This window comes from Myotis lucifugus, unplaced genomic scaffold (assembly GCF_000147115.1).
Source record: "Myotis lucifugus unplaced genomic scaffold, Myoluc2.0 scaffold_347, whole genome shotgun sequence".
Classification (NCBI taxonomy): Eukaryota; Metazoa; Chordata; class Mammalia; order Chiroptera; family Vespertilionidae; genus Myotis; species Myotis lucifugus.
Window position 1 is genome coordinate 591,856 of NW_005871395.1, and position 21,746 is coordinate 613,601.

The 21,746-nt window shown below is 37.9% G+C and overlaps 1 protein-coding gene across 4 annotated transcripts in view; it reads right to left on the reverse strand.

The window, feature by feature from the left end:
• SRPK1 (SRSF protein kinase 1) overlaps window positions 1–21,746 on the reverse strand; it is an 80,194-nt gene that overhangs the window by 21,595 nt on the left and 36,853 nt on the right. For 3 of the 4 annotated variants that reach the window (XM_023764787.1, XM_023764788.1, XM_023764789.1), the window contains 8 exons: window positions 21,205–21,292; window positions 20,127–20,214; window positions 10,178–10,284; window positions 8,170–8,335; window positions 4,600–4,625; window positions 3,968–4,181; window positions 3,165–3,593; window positions 2,737–2,837 (listed from right to left, as the gene is read on the reverse strand). In XM_023764787.1, the coding sequence (XP_023620555.1) occupies window positions 2,737–2,837; window positions 3,165–3,593; window positions 3,968–4,181; window positions 4,600–4,625; window positions 8,170–8,335; window positions 10,178–10,284; window positions 20,127–20,214; window positions 21,205–21,292 (1,219 nt within the window). Of the gene's footprint in view, window positions 1–2,736; window positions 2,838–3,164; window positions 3,594–3,967; window positions 4,182–4,599; window positions 4,626–8,169; window positions 8,336–10,177; window positions 10,285–19,289; window positions 20,093–20,126; window positions 20,215–21,204; window positions 21,293–21,746 lie in introns of those variants that run through there. The other variant, XM_023764790.1, reaches the window with a different exon arrangement.

Below are 21,746 nucleotides of genomic sequence, written 5' to 3' on the forward strand. Positions count from 1 at the left end.
AAGCCCCACTGAAGCAAGTCTTGCCCCAGAAGGGTGTCTCCAGCACAGAAGTTCTCCCACCGTAGACACAGCTGATTCTCACAGCCAATTGGCCTGGAGGTCAATTCCTCCCAGTGATACCAACAACAATCAAGGCTTAACTACAACAAGACTGTGCCCACAGCCCACAAAGGGGTGCACCAAGAGTGTCCACCTCAGGTAATTGGGGAGGCTGAGTCACTGGGCCCTATAGGACACCTAGCACACAGAGCCACTCTATCAACACAGGGAAGCAGCCAAAATGCGGAGACAAAGAAACAGGTCACAAATGAAAGAAATGGAGGAAAGCAAACTACTGGATATAGAGTTCAAAACCACGGTTATAAGGTTTTTCAAGAATTTTCTAGAAACCGCTGATAAATTTAGTGAGACCCTCAAGGATATGAAAAAGGACCAACTAGAAATTAAGCATACACTAACTGAAAAAAAGAATAATATACAGAGATCCAACAGCAGACAAGAGGATCGCAAGAATCAAGTCAAAGATTTGAAATATGAAGAAGCAAAAAACACCCAACCAGAAAAGCAAAAAGCAAAAAGAATCCAAAAATATGAAGATAGTGTAAGGAGCCTCTGGGACAACTTCAAGCGTACCAACATCCGAATTATGGGGGTGACAGAAGAGAAAGAGAAAGATATTGAAAACCTATTTGAATAAATAATGACAGAAAACTTCCCCTACCTGGTGAAAGAAATAGACTTACAAGTCCAGGAAGCGCAGAGAACCCCAAACAAAAGGAATCCAAAGAGGACCACACCAAGACATATCATAATTAAAATGCCAAGAGCAAAAGACAAAGGGAGAATCTTAAAAGCAGCAAGAGAAAAACAGTGAGTTACCTACAAGGGAGTACCCAGACGACTGTCAGCTGATTTCTCAACAGAAACTATGCAGGCCAGAAGGGAGTGGCAAGAAATATTCAAAGTGATGAATAGCAAGAACCTACAAACAAGTTTACTTTATCCAGCAAAGCTATCATTCAGAATTGAAGGTCAGATAAAGAGCTTCACAGATAAGAAAAAGCTAAAGGAGTTCATCACCACCAAACCAGTATTATATGAAATGCTGAAAAGTATTCTTTTTTTTAATATATTTTATTGATATTTTACAGAGAGGAAGGGAGAGGGATAGAGAGTTAGAAATATTGATGAGAGAGAAACATCGATCAGCTGCCTCCTGCACACCCCCAACTGGGGATGTGCCCGCAACCAAGGTACATGCCCTTGAATGGAATCGAACCTGGGACCCTTCAGTCCGCAGGCCGACACTCTATCCACTGAGCCAAACGGGTCAGGGCTGAAAGGTATTCTTTAAGAAGAGGAAGAAGAAGAAAAAAGTAAAGATAAAAACTATGAACAACAAATACATATCTATCAACAAGTGAATCTAAAAATCAAGTGAATAAATAATCTGATGAACAGAATAACTGTGAATATAATAGAACCAGGGGCATAGAAAGGAGTGGACTGACAATTCTCGGGGGGAAAGGGGTGTGGGAGTGCGGGAAGAGACTGGACAAAAATCGTACACCTATGGATGAGGACAGTGCGGGGGGAGGGGGGTAAAGGCAGAGGGTGGGTGGGAACTGGGTGGAGGGGAGCTATGGGGGGTAAAGGAGGAACAACTGTAATAATCTGAATAAAGATTTAATTAAAGAAAAAACACAAAACATTATCAGACACGCAAGGCTCCCCTCTGCCTCCTCAATCTCACACATCCTTTCTTAGGAAGCTACTGAAGTTATATGTACTCCATAAAATGGAACAAAAACAAAACCAAGAAAGATCAGAGACAGTAACAGGGGATATAAAAAGAGAGTAAACAATAATCCCCAAGACGACAGTAAAGGATCCCAAATGGCAGAAATGCAGCAGGCCTATAGGGCAATCCAAGGGATGAACACAGACAGAAGACTCCAGGTTCCAGGATAGAGATTTTTAGGGAAAAAGAAGGTGAAAGAATACCAAGGTATCTTTTTGTGTTAAAGTCTAAGTATTCACACCACTGGGAGAAAATGTGGGGTTGAATTAAGTGATAAGTGTACAAAGTCATCTAAGCATGAAACAGTGTTAGGCAGAAAAGGAAAAAGAATCCTAACACAATACATGTTCAGTTCAGCTAAAGATAACAGTAGAGTCCTAATAAGGAAACACAGAATAAATACCTAGCCAAAAATCATATTAAATTGGGAAGACTGGGGATGGGTGCAGTGGTGGTAAATTAGTCCTACTTTTCAGGAGGAAGAAATAATACCTAAAACTGAAAAAAAGAATTGGGAGCAATATAGTCAAGTTATTTATGAGTGAAATGAAGATAAGTACTGATGTGTGGAGATTGAAAAATTGGCAAAGGGAGTAGAGAGACTCCTCCCTTAAAAATCAAGCTATTTGAAAACCCCATAATGTGGATAAAAAGGGACTCCATACTAAATCTGACAAGTCCAGTGACTGAAAATAACCTCAAGGTGATCTGTTAATAAATGCCTAACTGGGCAGGATTGTTTCATTATATCATTCTCTCTACTTTAATAAATATATTTGAACTTTCCTATAAGAAGTGAAAAAATAGTCACTAAAATGTTAACTGGCAATCTGGATATAGAACTGAAGATGTTTTCTTCTGTTAGCAGATCTACATTCAAATCTCATTCATCACGAGTTGCTTCAAAACAAAGCACTGAGACTAGTGTAACTTACCACCCAACAGGCATTTCCAAGATCAGCAATCTTCACTTGGAGCTTCTCCGCATTCTTTGGCTCGAGGGGATTAACAAGAAAATTTCCAGCAGTAGATTTTCCTATAGACAACAGGCATTATCAATAAGACTGTTCAATGAACAAAACTACCCAAAGTTAATAAAACTCTGAGGTAATACACCAGGCCCCCAATTGGCAACTTACAATAACCTTTCTAAGACAAAAGGAGGATAGCAACACCTTGAGTTTCCAGACTTAAAACCTTTACCTTCTTGGCTGTGCACCCATTACAGGACAATAAAATTCAGTTACCTACAGACTTACACATTTAAGGTCACTTGGACACCTGCTGTAAAGCTTTATTAAAACCATGAAATTGATGACCATGTATGCGGGGAAGTATTGGGGAAATATGTCTGCATAGGTACCTTTGCTGTCCAGTGGTCCATTATGTTCTTGGTCTTGTTCATCTTCACAAGGTATCTCTGCCCGAATACTTTCTTGAAGCTGACTGATGTCCTGTTCACTGAGTGACTGGTCTACATTTGATAAAGACTGACGCACCACAGTATCTGACACCTCAGAGGTTACAGGTGTACTAGAGTCTGTTTCTTGAGATGTGCTGCTGTCTCCATTTGGGGAGCTTAGGAAACTAGTTTCCTGCTTCAAATTTTGAACATCAGAGTCATTAGCATTATGTAGGTCGTCTGTAAGCCTCAGTGTTTCTTTATTACTGTCCTCACTGTCCTCAGTATAATTAACGATTTCAATTACTCCATTGCAATTAATTTCTGCTGTACCACCCTCTACACCACGTTCCACAAGTGTTTGATCCTGGTCAACGGTACTTGACTCTTCTGAGGAACAAAGAGACAAAAAGGATGCATGTGTATGCGTAGGAGTGAAAGAACAGAAAAATTTCTCAAGATCAAAATATTTTCTAGAACTTACACAGTTATGTAAAAACACAATTGAACAACTAAAACCTATGTATAGAAGGACAAAGGTCTTCTTATCCTTACCCAACTGCTAAATGAAGTCTATGTTGCATTTCCTGAGAAAAGTTAGAAATTACATTTGAACATCACCTGCCTAACATTTATGACAAATTCTGTATTCTTACTATATAAGGACACCCCCAAAGATGTGCTGTATGCATGAAACCATTACATAGAACAATGATAATGTTAAACTTTGCTATAAAGTAATTTTTGTGATGCTCTATTTATACCAAGTTTTTCTTGGGTCATTTTATTAGGTGGGTTCTCTTTCAAGGGTCTTTCAACAGGACTCTCTGATTCTTCTTGCTTGTTTGGTCTTTTTTGCCCAGGGCCCGACTCTTTCTCCATTTCCTCAATTTCCTGCATTCGCTTCTCTAGTAATTCTGCCTGGCGCTTCTGCTTCTTCTTCAATTTCTTCTTCTTATTCTTTGACATTTTGTCAGCCTGGGCGGAGATTACAAACAGATAAAGCCTTCAGGTGGCTAATCCATTACCCCTAGTTGGAGATAACTGTTAACTTTAATTACTTCCTAATCAAATGTCACTCTTTCCCTAACTGACATTTTTCATTAACTTCAAAAAAGTGTATACTCTTATCAAACCAAATAAAAACAAAATTAACAACAAATCTTGGTCCTCTGAGCAGCCTATGGGGCTGGTGTACTCTCAGACACACTCCAATTTATAGATACCTCACCAGTACCAACTTGCCAAAGATGCATGGAATTTATTGGAGAGAATTATAGAAGCGCAGGAATATTTTTTCCTTTGTTTTCAAATTCTAAACAAACTGTCATTGTCCATAACAGAAGAATCCCTGCCCCATAGATCAGAATTAAATACAGAAACACCTTATACTTACTGGTTTAGGCTGGGGTGCAGTACTGACTGAAAAGAAAAGAAAACCAAGTAAGAATCCTGGCATTCAGCAAAAATAAACTAATGCTCATATAAGACACCATACCAGAATGAAAAATCTCTCTTGTACAGTTAATACTGTAGAGACAATTACTTAAGCAACTTTGATAGAAACATATTTTTTTAAAAGAAATAATGCATATAAAAGTTGACTAACTTAAAATAAGTTTAAATAAATTAAATTATTCAGACAGCATAAATGCAGAGCCAAGACGCCATTTCTGGTTTCCACAATTAATGCTGCTAAAATCCCATTCACACATACTGCTTAAAATAGAATATGATAGAAAACAACTCCCTCATCCCTACCCAGGATTCGCATCTAATTCTTCCCCTTATCACTTGTCAGTTTTAAATGAAGAGTGTCATCAAGAGCCATAATAATTTGCTACATAGCATATCATGGATATTAGTTTAGTTTAGGTGAGAGGAAGAATCTTCGGTCTCCCTTTAAAACTTTTTAAAAATATATTTTATTGATTTTTTACAGAGAGGAAGGGAGAGGGATAGAGAGTTAGAAACATCGATGAGAGAGAAACATCGATCAGCTGCTTCCTGCACGCCCCCTACTGGGGATGTGCCCACAACCAAGGTACATGCCCTTGACCGGAATCGAACCTGGGACCCTTCAGTCCGCAGGCCGACACTCTATCCACTGAGCCAAACTGGTTAGGGCATCCCTTTAAAATTTTTAAAAATTGTGGCAAAACACAGAAAATTTCCCTCTTAATCAGTAGTATTAACTGTATTCATACTGTTGGGTAAAATTTCTATAACCATTTCATTTTGGAAAAAAAAAAAAAGAAATGCTATCTATGCTCATCAAAAACTATCCATTTCCCTCTTCTTGAGTTTTCCTTTTTAAAGGAAGCCTATGATACTTCCTATCAAAGGAAGCCTAATAACTGATACTTTCAATTTGAAGATCGAGGAAGTTCCTCAGCCCTGGCCAGTGTGACTCAGTTGGCTGGGCATCATCCTGTGTAAGGAAAGGTTGCTGGTTCAGTTCACATGCCCAGGTTGAGGGCTTGATCCACAGTAGGGGGTGCGCAGAAGGAAGCTGATCAATGTTTCACTCTTGCATTGATGTTTCTCTCTCTCTCTATCCCTTCTTCTTTCTCTAAAAACTCAATGAAAAATCTTTTTTAAAAAAAGGTCCTCAAATATAATTAAACTATTAAAATTAAAATCTGAACTTCAAATGGAAATAATTATTGTAATCACAGTAGCCAATATTTATTTAGTACGATGTTATATGGCACAATGCCAACTGCTTTAACATGAAATTTAATCCCAATAACTCCTGCATGAGAAAATAACGAAGTCAAATGACTCACTCAAGGAAACCCAGCTGATGATGAAGCCAGGATTCAAAGTCTGTTCGCACCAGTGCTTAAACTAAAGGTTTTAATAGGTATTATCGTGATCCTGCACAGATCACTGATCCATAAATGAGCATGGTAAGAGGTAAACACATCAAAAATAGCCATCAAATCACAAGAGAAAATATTTTACATGAACCAGCTTTTACATATACAGTTGCCACAGGTTTTAACTGTGTGACTCCACTTACTTGAGGATTTTTTTCTCTTCCTAATGATTTTCTTAATAACATTTTCTTTTCTCTAGCTTACTTTTCTGTAAGAATATAGTATATAAAATATAACATACAAAATATGTGTTAATCAACTATATGTTATTGGTAAGGCTTCTGGTCAACAGTAGGCTATTAGTAGTTAAGTTTTGGGGGAGTCAAAAGTGTTAAGCTGACAAGAAAAAAAATATTGTTTTAAATATATTTTTATTGATTTCAGAGAGGAAGGAAGAGGGAGAGGTAGAAACATCTATGATGAGAGAGAATCATGGATTGGCTGCCTCCTGCATGCCTCCTACTGGGGATCGAGCCTGCAACCCAGGCTTGAGCCCTGACTGGGAATCGAACTAGTGACCGCCTGGTTCATAAGTCGATGCTCAACCATTGAGCCACGCCAGCTGAGCAAGAAAAAATTTTTTTGAGGTGTCCTAAATTAAATTATAGCAGGCTGGAGGGTGAAAGGAAGAGATGAGAGGTTAATCTCTTAACAACTGCAGGCCAAAACCAACAAATATTCCTGAATGTATGCTGAAACTTTCAATTAACCTCCAGGTGACTATCTCAGAGAGAATAGCCTAATAGCTGACGACCAAGTGTCACTGCATCCGGCTTATGCACGATATTTCCAGAGTGTTGCACACAACCTAACTTAAAGAATAAACATTTCTTCCTTTGCACCTATCTCATAACTAGCCCTTTACCTATAACTAAATTCTTTCGAAACAACTTACATCTTTCTTCCCCCTAAACTGTTTGCCTAAAAGATCCACCAATCCCAGAAGGGTAGACACTGTTGTCTTCTCCATGTAGCCCTGCTGCTGATGGTTTAGATAGCATGCTCCAGGACCAAGGCCTATTTCTGGCTAGCATGTGGCTCACTAAACCTTTTCTTTTAGAAAAGATTTGGCTATGATTTAACAAAGCAAATTTTTTAATGTATCGGGGTCCATGTGCTTAAGTTCCCGGTTGTTCAAGGGTCAACTATACAACATATATATATATATACCTAAAAGACACAATCTCTAGTATTTTCCTTCCAATTATGGAAGCAATACAGAGAGTGAAAAAAATCTTTGGAAAACTGGGACTATTTTGTACACATAAGCACTTATTGTACCTTATTGTTAAACTAGAGGCTTGGTACATGAAATTCGTGCACTGGATGTGTGTATGTGTGTCTTCCTCAGCCCAGCCTGCGCCCTCTCGCACTCCCGGAGCCCCGAGATAGATCGCCTCACAGAGGGAGGCCCCGCCCACCCGCCTCAGCGCCACCGGAGGGGTAGTCTGGGCCTCCCTGTGGCCAGGGCTCCGCGATCCATCACTCCCGCAGAGGGAGGCCCCACCCACCTGCCACAGCACCCCGGCAGGTGACCTGGGCCTCCCTCTTTGGGGCGATCATGGACTCTCCCCTGCCATGGATCACCCTGCTGGTTGGTGGCCTGGGCCTCCCTCTGCAGGGCGATGGGCCCCCCCGCCACCCCCCAGGCCAATCGCACCCGCCTTGGCTGGCCTGGCATCAGTGCCTGTCATAGCGTGGTCGTCCAGACGTTCTGCTGTTCAGCCAATCGGTTGATTTGCATATTACACTTTTATTATTATAGACCAGCGGTTCTCAACCTGTGGGTTGAGACCCCTTCGGGGGTCGAATGACCCTTTCACGGGTCGCCTAAGACCATCAGAAAACACATATATAATTACATACTGTTTTTGTGATTAATCACTATGCTTTAATTATGTTCAATTTGTAACAATGAAATTGGGGGTCACCACATGAGGAACTGTATTAAAGGGTCGAGGCATTAGGAAGATTGAGAACCACTGTTATAGATGAATGTGATTTACTTAACTGCCTAGTAATAGAATAAAAATAGAAACTTGACTTAACTGCTAATGAGAGCAAAGTCCCCAAAACAAATATACCTGCAGATCCAGAAGGTGGAGGAGCTCCAGACCGCTGCCATTCTGTGGCTTCTGCAGCCAGCCTCCGGATGTATTGTTCATTCACCGACAACAAGATGTTTTCCGGTTTAATGTCAGTGTGGATGATCCGGCACTTGCTGTGTAAGTAATCCAGACCCTGTAACACCTGTGTGGGAACAGAGCAGGAGACTTGCAAACACAAAAGACAAGTCTTTCTGGAAAAGGAAGAAATCACAATAACTTAAAAAAAATAAAACTATACAAATGATGTGGTAGCTTTCCACAGAGAATAAGGTATTTTTTTAAAGCACAAAGATTAACTGTGAATTATGAATGAAGGCAATAGCTTAACTTATTTATAATAAAAAGTTCTTCCAAGTTTTACAAAGTGAATTCTACTTGGAGATATTTAAAAATATATATATTTTATTGATTTTTTACAGAGAGGAAGGGAGAGAGATAGAGAGAGTTAGAAACATCGATGAGAGAGAAACATCGATCAGCTGCCTCCTGCACATCTCCTACTGGGGATTGCCCGAAACCCAGGTACATGCCCTTGACTGGAATCGAACCTGGGACCTTTCAGTCCGCAGGCCTACGCTCTATCCACTGAGCCAAACTGGTTTCGGCTACTTGGAGATATTTTTAAGTACATTATAAAGATTGAGAAAAAAATGGTACACGTGCCCTTTAAATATTGAAATGTACTAGTAGGTGGTGAAAGAGATTTAGGTATCTTGTAATTCAAATTTCCTTTTGATGAAGAACTTTTGCTTCCCAGTGTGGAGCCCTTTCCACCAAAACACAATGTCGGAAACAAATTATTTGCCCTTTGATGTATTAATACTTTCCTGACAGTAAAATTCTTTTCTGAACACTGAAAGGTATTAATACTAGAAAATGCCCACAGACTTGGTCAGTGTGGCTCAGTTGGGTGAGTGTCATCCCACGCAACAAAAGGTTGCCAGTTTGATTCCCTGTCAGAGCACATGCCCAGGTTGCCGGGTCAATTCCCAGTAGGGGGCGTGCAGGAGGCAGCTTATACATGTTTCTCACATGGATGTTTTTCTCTCTCTCTAAAAAAAACCCCAAAACAAACCCACAAAAAATCAATAAAAACATTTTTAAAAAAAGAAAAAGAAAGTGCCCATGAACAATGTTATAAAAAGAGACTGTAATGATTTGACCTAGCAATTCCTTTGCTGTTAATACTCACCTAAGGATATTTTTCCATTGATTTTTAGAAAGAGTGGAAGGGAGGGAGAGACAGAGAGAGAGAAACATCGATGTGGAAAGACACATCAATCGGTTGCCTCCTGCACATGTCTGGACCAGGGCCGGATATCAAACCGAGGTACGTGCCCTTGACTGGAATCAAACCCGAGACCCTTCAGTCTGTGGGCCGACACTGTCCACTGAGCCAAACTGGCTAGGGCGACATAGCAATTCTTTAGTACCATAGAATTAGTATTTGTAACCAGAACTTCTAAATAAGGGCTCCAAATTTTCAAAAATCAGAAACTGCACACAGCTTCCCCTCTAGTAATTATTATAGAAAATGTTTTTTGTTGTTGTTGTTAATCCTCACCCAAAGATATTTTTCTGTTGATTTTAGAGAATAGAATTTGATGGGAGAGACAAGGAGAGAAAAACATCGATTGGTTGTCTCCCGCAGGCACCCCAACCAGGACTGGGGATTGAGCCTGAAACCAAGGTACATGCCCTTGATTGGACTGGAACCCAGGACCCTTCAGTCTGTGGGCTGATGCTCTATCCACTGAGCCAAACTGGCCAGAGCTATAGAAAATGAACTGGGGGGGAAATGGTTTTGATAAAATGTTTAACAACAGAATAAATACAGTGAATCCTATGGACTGAATAAAACAATTTTAGCAATTAAAAAAGCCTACTTTTTAAAATAAAACTTCTACTGGAAACAGGAAACTCCTGACACTTCAAGAATATAAAAAAATAAAAATCACCACATAGAAAATACTAAGATACATACTTGCTGAATGATTTTTTTGACACAAGGCAGTGGAAGCCCTTGATAATTGGACTTGATGATCCACTTCAGCAGATGATGCCCCAAAACTTCAAACACCATGCAGATATCTAGATGTTTATTAAGGAGGAAAAAGGGAGGCAAAACGCATTCCAACCCAATGAAAATGTTACTGTATTATTCTTTTAGTATAAAAGGTAATAGAGCTTGACTAAAAAAAACATCTGTCAATATTCTGAAATTCCAAAGGTTAATTAATGCTTTAGTTACTGAAAACACCCAAGAAATGGAAAATTCCGGTAGGTTCGTTTATCAATAAGACTATACAAAAAAAAAAAAAAAAAGAAGAAAAAAGAAAAGAAAGAAATATTGCTTTAACTAGAAGATAAAGTACCAAGACTTAACCCCCAAAATGCGAATGTCAACATTTTAAATAATATAGGAAACTGACGTGCTTTATGCTCTGTAGTTTACAAAACTAGTCTCAGTTCCAGTGCCACCATGTTTTCTCTGTGTGTGAGCATCCCCCTCATTGACACACAGCAGAAATACTGTCAGCCTGGTTGTATGCAGAGCTGCAGGGATTTTAGTAGCAAGATGTTGTTATCTTCTATCTCTAGAAATTTCTACATAAATTGGAAATTTGACCTAGTGCCCAAACTTTGTTTTAAATTTTCCACTAAAGAAAACCCTGCTTCCTTGAAGAAATGGCCAAATCCAGGGTGAACCTGGACCATCTTGCTGTGCCAGCAGGAAAAATGTCAAGAATAAACAAATCAGTTTGAAGAAGATGTCATTAATCAAAGTTGAGAACACTTTAAAGAGTGAAGTTATGAATTAACTTATAAATTAAAAATAGAATGAGTCCAAATGGATACTACAAGTATGTATCGGGAGACGGAAAATATCTCTTTTTAGAGAAAAAGTCAAGTAATAAATATACAAAGTATGACAGAAATAGAAAGCCACAATTTTACAATGACTATAATAACTGGTTAGGTAAAAATCAATGAATACTAAAACTAAACTACCGAATGAAAAACTGTTGGGAAAACTGAAACAATATCACCCCAAAGATTGCTTATTAATTATAAAAGGAAAAAGGTACTTTTAACCAGAGAAATCTGGAAAACACTGCCATAACCTACTGAGCAAACTTATCACTGCCCATGATGAAGCACAAATTTACATCATGTGCCCTCTGAGAAGAACAAAACATCATCCATCTAGTGTGCCTGACAAAAATGATTTAACCTCAATTTAACTAGTATGAGGAAACAATTAGACCAATCCAAATTAAGGGACAAAACATTCTTTGGAAAAATTAATAAAAAAGTTAATGCTGTGAGAAGTATTCTAAATTAAAGATTAAAGGGACATAACTACCTCAGAGAAATAGAAATCAAAATTACAGTAAGATAACATTCAAACTCACTAGAATGACTAAAATAAAAAGACTAACATAACCAAATGTAAGTGAGAATGTGGAGCAATTAAAACTCTCATATTAAGTTAGTAGAAATGTAAAATAGTACTACCACTTTGGAAAACTGGTTGGAGTTAAACATACAACTAGGAACTTCTGTTTCAGGCAAGGTGAAGTAACAGAACTGGATTTACCCTCTTGCTTGAAACGACAACAACAAAAGCAGACAAAATACATAAAATAACAGATTTTAAGACCCTGGACATCAGGCAATGAAGTCAGTGATCTCTGAGAGAAGGTAAGTAAATGAGCTGAAGCCTACAGTTCTTCCATCTTACTGCCTCGAGATTTTCCAGGCAGACCCCTTAAGGCAGCGGTTCTCAACCTGTGGGTTGCGACCCCTTTGAGGGTCGAACGACCCTTTCACAGGGGTCGCCTAAGACCATCAGAAAACACATATATAATTACATATTGTTTTTGTGATTAATCACTATGCTTTAATTATGTTCAATCTGTAACAATGAAAATACATCCTGCATATCAGATATTTACATTACGATTCATAACAGTAGCAAAATTACAGTTATGAAGTAGCAACGAAAATAATTTTATGATTGGGGGTCACAACAGGAGGAACTGTATTAAAGGCTCGCGGCATTAGGAAGGTTGAGAACCACTGCCTTAAGGTAAACATATGGAGCTGAGTCTTGAGAGACTAAGGCAGCTATAGTCCACAGAACAAGATACCAGAAAGGAGAGAGCTGCAGAAAAAGAGAAGCCTGGAGATTGTAGAGGGAGCCCCTCAAGTATTTAGCAATGTATTAATCAGAATAGGTATATGAGGAAACTACCGGAGGCAGACAGAAAAGAAATCACCTGGAAGGATTAGAGGAAATAGTGCCCAGCATTCCCTGGGGTACCAACAGTGTGTGCTCTCATTAAAAAGACTAGAAAAATTCAGTCATACTTGTGGTCCAGAAATGAAATCTCACGTATATGGTCAATTAATTTATGACAGAATAGTCAAGATTATATAATGGGGAAAAAACAATCTCTTCAATACATGGTGTTGGGAAAACTGGACAGCCACATGCAAAAGACCACTGAACCCAAAATCAACTCAAAATGAATTGAAGCCTTAATCATAAGACCTGAAACCATAAAACGCCTAGAAGAAAATATAGGGGATAGCTCTGTGACATTGGTCTCAGTGAAGATTTTTTTGGATTTGACATCAAAAGCAAAGGCAACAAAAGCAAAAATAAACACGTGGGACTAGAACTAACAAAAATCTGCACAGCAAAGGAAACCATCAACTAAATGCAAAAGCAACCTATGGCATGGGAGAAAATATTTGCAAACCAATATCAGATTAAGAGGACAATATCTAAAATATATAAATAAGTTGTCCTGGCTGGGTAGCTCAGTTGGTTTAAACATTGTCCCGGTATGCCAAGGTTGCAGGTTCAATCCCTGTGCACATATAAAAATCAACCAATGAATGAATTAATAAGTGGAAACACAAATGGATGTTTCTCTCTCTCTCTCAACAAAATATATAAACAAGTTACATAACTCAATAGAAAAAAAAAAACCAATCCAATTAAAAAATGAGCAGAAGGTTTAAATAGAAAATCTTTCAAAGATGATAAAATGATGGCCAACAGGTACAATAATAAGGGAAATGCAAATCCAAACCACAAAGAGACATTACCACACACCCCTTAGAATGGCTATTATGAAATAGACAAGAGATAAGTGTTGGTGAGGATGTGAAGCAAAGAGAACTCTTGTGTACTGTTGATGCAGCCACTATGGAAAACAACATGGAATTTCTTCAAAAAATTAAAAATACAATTACCATATGATCTAGAAATTCCATTTCTGAGTATTTATCTGAAGGAAACAAAAACACCATGACAAATATCTGGAAGTCCATGTCATTGCAGCATTATTTACAACAGTCAAGACACAGAAACAACCTAAGTGTTCATTGAGGGGTGAACTGGATGAGTGGATAAAGAAGAGGTAGTACATACACACAATGGAATATTCAGCCATAAAACAGAAGGAAATCCTGCCATTTGTGACAACATGAATAGGCCTTGAGGGCATTATGCTAAGTGAAAAGTGTCAGAGAAAGACAAATACTAGATATCATTCATATGTGGTATCTAAAAAACAAAAACTCTCCAAATTTATAGATAAGAACAGATTGATTGTTGCCACAGGTGAGGATAGAGGAAATAAGTGAAGGTGGCCAAAAGGTACAAACTTCTAGTTATAAGATGATACTGTTCTGCATATTAACATTATGTTGTATATCCAAAACGAATACAGTATTATATGTCATAGCCCAAGACTGAACACTGCTCTGGATCTATCTAACAAGTCATAAAAGTAAAATCTGAAAAGGATCAAACTATTTCCAAGTAAAACAATTGCTTCCCAGAACAAAGCTCAAGATTTATAGGAATAAAAAATATTCAGCAGACCTAGCCAGTTTGGCTCAATGGATAGGGTGTTGGTTTGCGAACTGAAGGGTCATGGGTTCGATTCCACCCAAGGGAACATGCCCAGGTTGTGGGCTCGATCCCCAGTATGGGGTGTGCAGGAGGCAGCCAATCAATGGTTCTCTCTCATCACTGATGTTTCTATCTCTCCCTCTCCCTTACTCTCTGAAATAAAAATATATTTTAAAAAAAGAAAGAAAAAGAAAGAGGCTCTTAAAAAAAAAAATCAGCAGCCAAGATGGTAAAAAAAAATCACAATGTCTCAAAGATTACCAGGCAGCAAACTGACCCAGAACTGTAACAGAAATCAGGATTAACAGACAAGAACATTAAAAATTATAACTGTATTCTATATATTAAAAAGCGTAGACATAGAAGATATAAAAAAAGAGACCCAAATAGAACTTCTGAGATGAAAACATGCTGGATGGGATAAATAGCAGATAAAGCACTGCAGAGTAAGATTAGTGAACTTGAACGCACAGCAAAAGAAACTATGCAAAATGAAAAACAGAAAAAGTATAAACAAACCAACTGACACCCACAAGAGTAAGCTGTAGGGGCAACTTAAAGTGACCCCCCAAAAAGGGAAGGACAACAAATGAAGGTTTTACTCTTTACAATAGATCAAAAAATTATAAAAGTAACAGCAGTGATCAACCCAGTATCAAAGTACACTCCTAGTGCTTAGATTCTATTTGCCATTTCCCACTATAAAAGGAGTTACGGCTTCTCAGAGAAATGGATGATTCCAGATTTGGACCAGAAATGTATAAGATGAATCTGAAACATCTTCATGTGACAAATTATAAAAAACTGTCAAGACATTATGTGGATCCTGACTCAAATAAGAAAAAAACCCCACAAAACAAAACTAAAAGAAAAAACATGAGACATTTAGAGAGACTGAAACATTGATTAGATACCGAATTACAAAGAAATTGGTCCCAATTTTTAAAATAATATTTTTTATTGATTTCAGAGATCAAGGGAGAGGGAGCGATAGAAACATCAATGAGAGAATGATTGATCGGCTGTCTCCTGTATGCCCCCTACTGGGGATTGAGCCCACAACCTGTGCACATGCCCTGATTGGGAACAGAACTGTGACCTGGTTCATAGGTCAACGCCCAATTATTTTTAGGTATAATAATTATGTTAAAGTTGTATTTTAAGAGTCCTTGTCTTTTGGACAAACATTCTAAAAACAATTATGGATGAAAGAATTTATCTAATATTGGTCACAAAATTATCAGGAGGTAGAGATAAAACAGTATTGGCTCTCAGTTGATAATGGCTGAAATGGGTAATGGATCTGTGGGGATTCATTAAACCATTCTATTTTTGTATATGTAAAATACATCAAAACAGAATTTTTAAAAGTGTAGATGGCTTGCCCAGCCATGTGGGGTTCAGTGGTTGAGCGTCGACCTCAAGACATTTGATTTCTGGTCAGGGCATATGCCTGGGTTGTGGGCTTGATCCCAGTAAGGAAGGGGGGCGGGCATGAAGACAGCAGCCAACTGATGATTTTCTCTCATTATTGATGTTTCTCTCTCCCTCTCCCTCTCCCTTCCTTTCTGAAATCAATAAAAAAAATTTTTTTTAAGTGCAGATTGCTTAAAAACAAACATATATGCAAAGATAGCGATCAAATATGCAGACCTTTCTTAGATCTCCTACCAGTGCCAGACTGGAAATACATTGGAGAACATTCACCTGGAATTACCAATTGAGGTCCAGCTGAGGAGGAGACATATCAAGAAGGACACAAAACCCCTGGAAACTGATAGGAAGGGCAAAGCTGTAAGAGGGACTGAACCAGGCCCGATAGGCAGTAGGTCAAAAGTGAAGAGGGAGCCCTCCACTATGGGATGGTATTTTTAGGAGATCCAAGATACTGCAACACTGGGTCCTACAAAACACTTACTACATAAGACCATCCCATGAAGACTGGAGGCATAGCAGTTTGACCTAATACCTAGAAACAAATACAAAGGGACAGAAAAATGGGGAGACAAACAAACAACCAACAAATGAAACTGAAGACGGAATCACCAGAAAATGAACTAAATGAAATGGAGGCAAGCAATTTGTCAGATAAGAATTCAAAGTAATGGTTATAAGGGTGCTCAAAGAGCTTAGTAAGAACTTAAGGAGAACACCAGCATTAAAAAAAAAAAAAAAAGGTAGAAACCATAAATAAAAATCTATCAAAAATAATGACATAGCTAAAAGAAAGAATAGCCTGTAAGGAATCAACAGTAGGCTAGAAGAAGTGGAGGACTGAATCAGTGAATTAAAAGACAAGATAGGAAAAAACACCCATTCAGAGCAACTGAAAAAAAACACACAAAAAAACCGGAGAGTTTAAGGGAGCTTTGGGACAATGAAATCTAACAACATTCACATCAAAGGAGTACCACAAGGAGAAGAATCTGAGTAAGGAATAGAGAATCTGTTTGAAGAAGTAATGACAGAAGACTTCCCTGACATGGTGAAGAAAAAGTCACACAGGGCCAAGGAACACAGAAAGTATCAATAAAGATGAATCCAAAAAGACCCACACCAAGACACATCATAAATGGCAAATGTTAAAAACAAAGAATCTTAAAAGCTGCAAGATGAGAGACAGAAAATTACCTATAGGAAATTACCATTAGACTGTCAGCTGATTTCTCAATAGAAACACTAGGCTAGAAGGGAATCGTGGCAGGAAGTATACAAAATAATGAAAAGCAAGTTACTATATCCAAGACGAATTCATGCACCAGTGGGGTCCCTTGGCCTGGCATGCGGGATACGGCACAAATCGGCTCTCCCAAGGTGTCCCAGATTGTGAGAGGGCGCAGGCCAGGCTGAGGGACCCCACTGGTGCACAAAAGGGGCCAGGGAGGGACATAGGAGGGCTCCAGGGTGCTTCCAGCCCACCTCGCTCAGTCCCCAATCAGCCGGACCCCAGCAGCAAGGTAACCTACCAGTCGAAGTGTCTTCCCCCTTGTGGTCAGTGCATGTCATAGCAAGTGGCTGAGCAGCCTTAGCATATCATTAGCATATTATGCTTTGATTGAATGGACAACTGGATGACCAGACACTTAGCATATCAGGCTTTTATTATATAGGATAGCTAAGATCTGGAAACAGCTCGTTAGTAGCTGAGTGGATAAAGAAGTTGTGATACATTTACACAATGGAATACTATGCAATTGTAAAAAAAGAACCTCTTACCCTTTGAGACAACATGGAGGGACCTGGAGAGTATTATGCTAAGTAAAATAAGCCAGTCAGAGAAAGACAAATATCACATGATCTCGCTTACATGTAGAATCTAACAAACAACATAAAGTAACCAACAAAATAGATCCAGAAACATGGAAGCATGCAACAGACTGAATTAAATGCATATGTACATAACCCATGGACACAGACAATAGTATGGTAAAGGCCTGGAGAGGGTGCTCAAGAAGAAAGGTAAGGGGTTAATGAGGGAAAGAAGGGAACACTGGTAATACTTTCAATAATAAAGATACACACACAGATACAGAAAAACCCAGGGAACAGAATTTTTAATTTATTTGCTTATATTCTTAGTTTTCAATCTTAAATTTTATTTATTGAGAGAAGCATTGCAATATGGCAACAATGTTGTTTTAATTTGTAAGGAGTGATATAAAATTGACCAAATATTTGGTAGCTTAGAAAACAAAAATAATTGGATATAATATCAAAAAGATATATGAAAAAACATTTTTTGGGGAGATGGTGTAAAGAAAAATAAACAAAAGCCTTTTAAATGAAGTAAGAGCCATATTTAGTGTGCATTCTGAACAAGAGGAGCTAGCAAAAGAGTCAAAATACATACTAGGAAAAAAAGTATCCTAAAGACATAGATCACATAGATGGCCAAAAATGACACTCACTGGCTAGTGTCCATATTATGTACAGACCAGCTCTTCCTTCTTAGTCATTCCTCTCACTATCCAAAGAAGTAGAATGAACCAATTGTTATAGAAGTCTACATAACTAACTTTCTAGCTCAGGGTTCTTTATATTTCTAGAGGCCTGGTGCACAAATTTGTGCATGGGTGGGGTCCCTCGGCCTGGCTGGTGATCAGGGCTGATGGGGGGGGGGGGGGGCGCTTGCCGGGGGTAGGGACTGCAGAAGGTTGCCTGGCTCCCACCCCCCCCAATTGGGGTCAATGGGGGGGGGGGGGAGAGAACTGCAGGCTGGGGGGAGGGATCGCGGAAGGTTGGCCAGCTTGGGGGAGGGATTGAGGGAGGTTGGCCAGCCGTGGGAGGTTGGCTATGGGAGCCCACTGATCACTGGGGGGCAGCTCCTGCATTAAGCATCTTCCACTTGGTGGTCAGAGTGCATCATAGCAACTGGTCGACAGGTCGTTCGGTAGCTTAGGCTTTTATATATATAGAATATATAGATATGAGAAAGGCTACTGCTCCAGGGAAAAAGCAGTATATAGGGAAAAAAAGTCAGATGTATAGTTTCATGATGTATGTCTGCACAGTGAAAAGAGATGAGGGGCAGGGAACTAACTCATTAACCCTTAACTCAGTTCTCTGAGTTTTATCCTTTTCAATCTCTAGCAGCAGATATCAGTAGCCAAGTGAGCCAAGAAGGAGGAAGGGCAGAGGAAAATGGCTAAGGACAAAGAAAGAAATTAATAAAATAGGGATTAAATAGAAACTACAGAGAAACCACCTGGTAAGTTTCGAAAATATCTTGGAGCTTGAAATTCAAATCTACTATGATATTTCAATAATTTTCAAAAAGTCTTCTAGCTTTGGGTCAAATAAAGGCAATCAGCATTACTGAGGAGAGGATATTATTAGAATATGTCTTATTAGAATAGTTTTATTTGTAACATTCCCAAATTAGTAGAGAAATCTGGTACAAGACAAGATCAAAAAATAGGGAAACAGAATTAATGGCCATCATGAGATCCTGTATATGTTTTTATTTCTTGGTTAGCCTTCCTACTAATTTGAACACACACATACACAGTAAGCCAACAAAAAGTGACCACAATGGACCCAAGATACTGTTTTAAAATGGGATGATTCTTACAAGTTTTCCTTAGGGAGCAGGGATGTAAGTTTCACTTCAAGGAAGTAACTCACAACTAACTACAGAATGACAGATAAAATATTTTCACATCACCTGTTCTCTTTGCTTTCCCATCTTTTCTTTTTGCTTCTCTGTTCATATCTCTTACCATAGTCCACATGATACTACAGAGCCATATGCAGTCTGTCTCCTTAAAAAAAGATCATCGCTTGCAATTAAGAATGTTAAGAGAAGCTAAACATATAGGGAAATAGAATGATATATGAAAAGTCTTTTCTTTAGATTTTTAAATAGGTTATGAATAAGCAGTTTTAGACTCTCTAATCCGAGTGAGACGCTATCATTTATTCTGAAAAGTCTGATAGGCCTTTTTAACATAGCTGTTACAACAACCTTTCAATTAGTTCACTGCATGTCACTCTGAAATTAACTCATAAAGAAAATCAGCTGAGCTTCCCTCCAACTATAAAATTCTAAGAATCCGGATAAAATCATAAAACAAGTCAGTTTTTCATTGATAGTATGTGAACAATCACACCTGTTTAGATTATAAACATTAAACTACACATACAACCTCTTCAATGTTTACCCAGAATTTATCATGAAAAATTACTTTCATTAAAATTTCTGTGCTGATAAAAATCATAGAACCTCCTCTTAATAATACAAAGCTATTTTCTAAAAATGTTATTTTCACTTTGGCTTAATTGGGCTGAAAAGGGGGAAAAGCCTAAAATAATACCCTGAAATATCACAATATATAGAGACAGATATGATTCACATCTGTGGTCAGAAATTTATAAGAAAATAAAGTAATTTGATTTTAGTTTGCCTTCAGAAAAGAGACCAATGCTGTTTTACAAATCTGGTTCCTTTTTGGGGATAAAGTTAATTCATGATTTATTTTTCAATAGGTTTTAAAAAGGATACGTGTTCCGTTAACTCCTGATATTTTAAAGTCATCTAGCAGTTGAACAACCATTTCTTTATTTGGATCATTAGGGTCTGAATTTCGCACCTATAATGGGGAAGACAGTATTCAGTAAAAAGGAAAGCACTGAAATAAGCCAAATGGCTACCTGTAGCAAATATAATAAAAGATTAATTACTCCAAGAAACAGCAAATTTATGAGAAAAACATTAAAATTTTATTAGCTAAAATAGATAAAGAACTTAATTCACAAAAGGAAATGCATCAAAAAAAGACTTATACTAAATCGACCATTTTTCTACTCAAAGCACAATTCCCAAATTAACTGCTGGTAACCAGGCTACGAGGAATTAAGCTTTGGCAGGATGCAAATCAACCACAGCACTAACCACATGGTTTATTCAAGCTGATATTTTTGTTCAAAGATAAACTTTCTCAATGAAGGAAACAATAATTTACTTTTGGACACAAACTCCTTATTCTGTCACAGACTGATACTTTGAAAAATACTTCCTGGTCTAACATCGTCATCTTACAAATGAAACATTTAAAGTTCAGAAGAAAGAAAATGATGAGTTGGAGGACATATTGGGATAGAGCTGATCCTAAAACCTAGGTTTTCTAACTCTGACTTTAAGCTCCTTCTACTACATTGGAATTTTCTAATAAAACTGAAAGTAAGTTTTTGCTAAATATACTTAAGTTTTCAAGTATAAAGGAATTAATATAATGTTTATTTTTATAACATCTAAAAACATAAAATAGGTATTTATTTATTAGCACAACTTTCCTTTTAACCATAGTAGGAAAGAAAAACATTCATTGTGCTATCTGGCACATAAAACATGTTCAATAAACATTTTTATTTGTAAGTTTTTTTCGATGTGTATGAGAGCATGCATATTCCATCAGTTCCCTACCACATGCACAGAATGTATATTGTTGTCTCCTCTACTTCTTTAAAGATATTGAAACTTTATAGTAAATATTAGTCATGCTAAAGAATTTACACTTTGTATGTCTTAATTCAATAAAACTTTATTTAATGCTTTGCAGTTCACATATAATAATACTCACTGATTTCAGCAACCGGATTTCATCTAGTGCTGTTTCAGTATAATGTTCAGCACTTTTAACTACTTTCATGGCTACAAACTTCTTTCCCCTAAGAAACAAACATAGACAGTTAGGACTAAATGTCCTCCCTTACTTTAGGAAGCTAAGATTTCGATATAATGGGAGGCAGTGACAAAAATACAAATATTGATTTCATGTTTCCTTGTACTCAAATACAGAGATCACTTGTACCCAACAATTAACTGGCCAGATTTAATTTATAAAAAGAAAATATGTTCTTGGGTAATGCCAGTAACTAAACATTTTTTCTAAGTTAAAATCTACCTTCTTAATGTCTCCCTGAAACCAAGGAAAACCATAAAAAGGGATAGATAAGGGGAGAAACCCCACCAAATCTGAAGTATCTTGTCTACCTGGCAAAAGCTAAAAGGTTAAAAACTATAATACTTTCCTATAAGAAGCCAGAAGAAAAAATAGGGTGAAAACAAACTACAACAAAACAAAAAAAAAAAAAGTACATAGATAGCAATTACTGTTTTTTC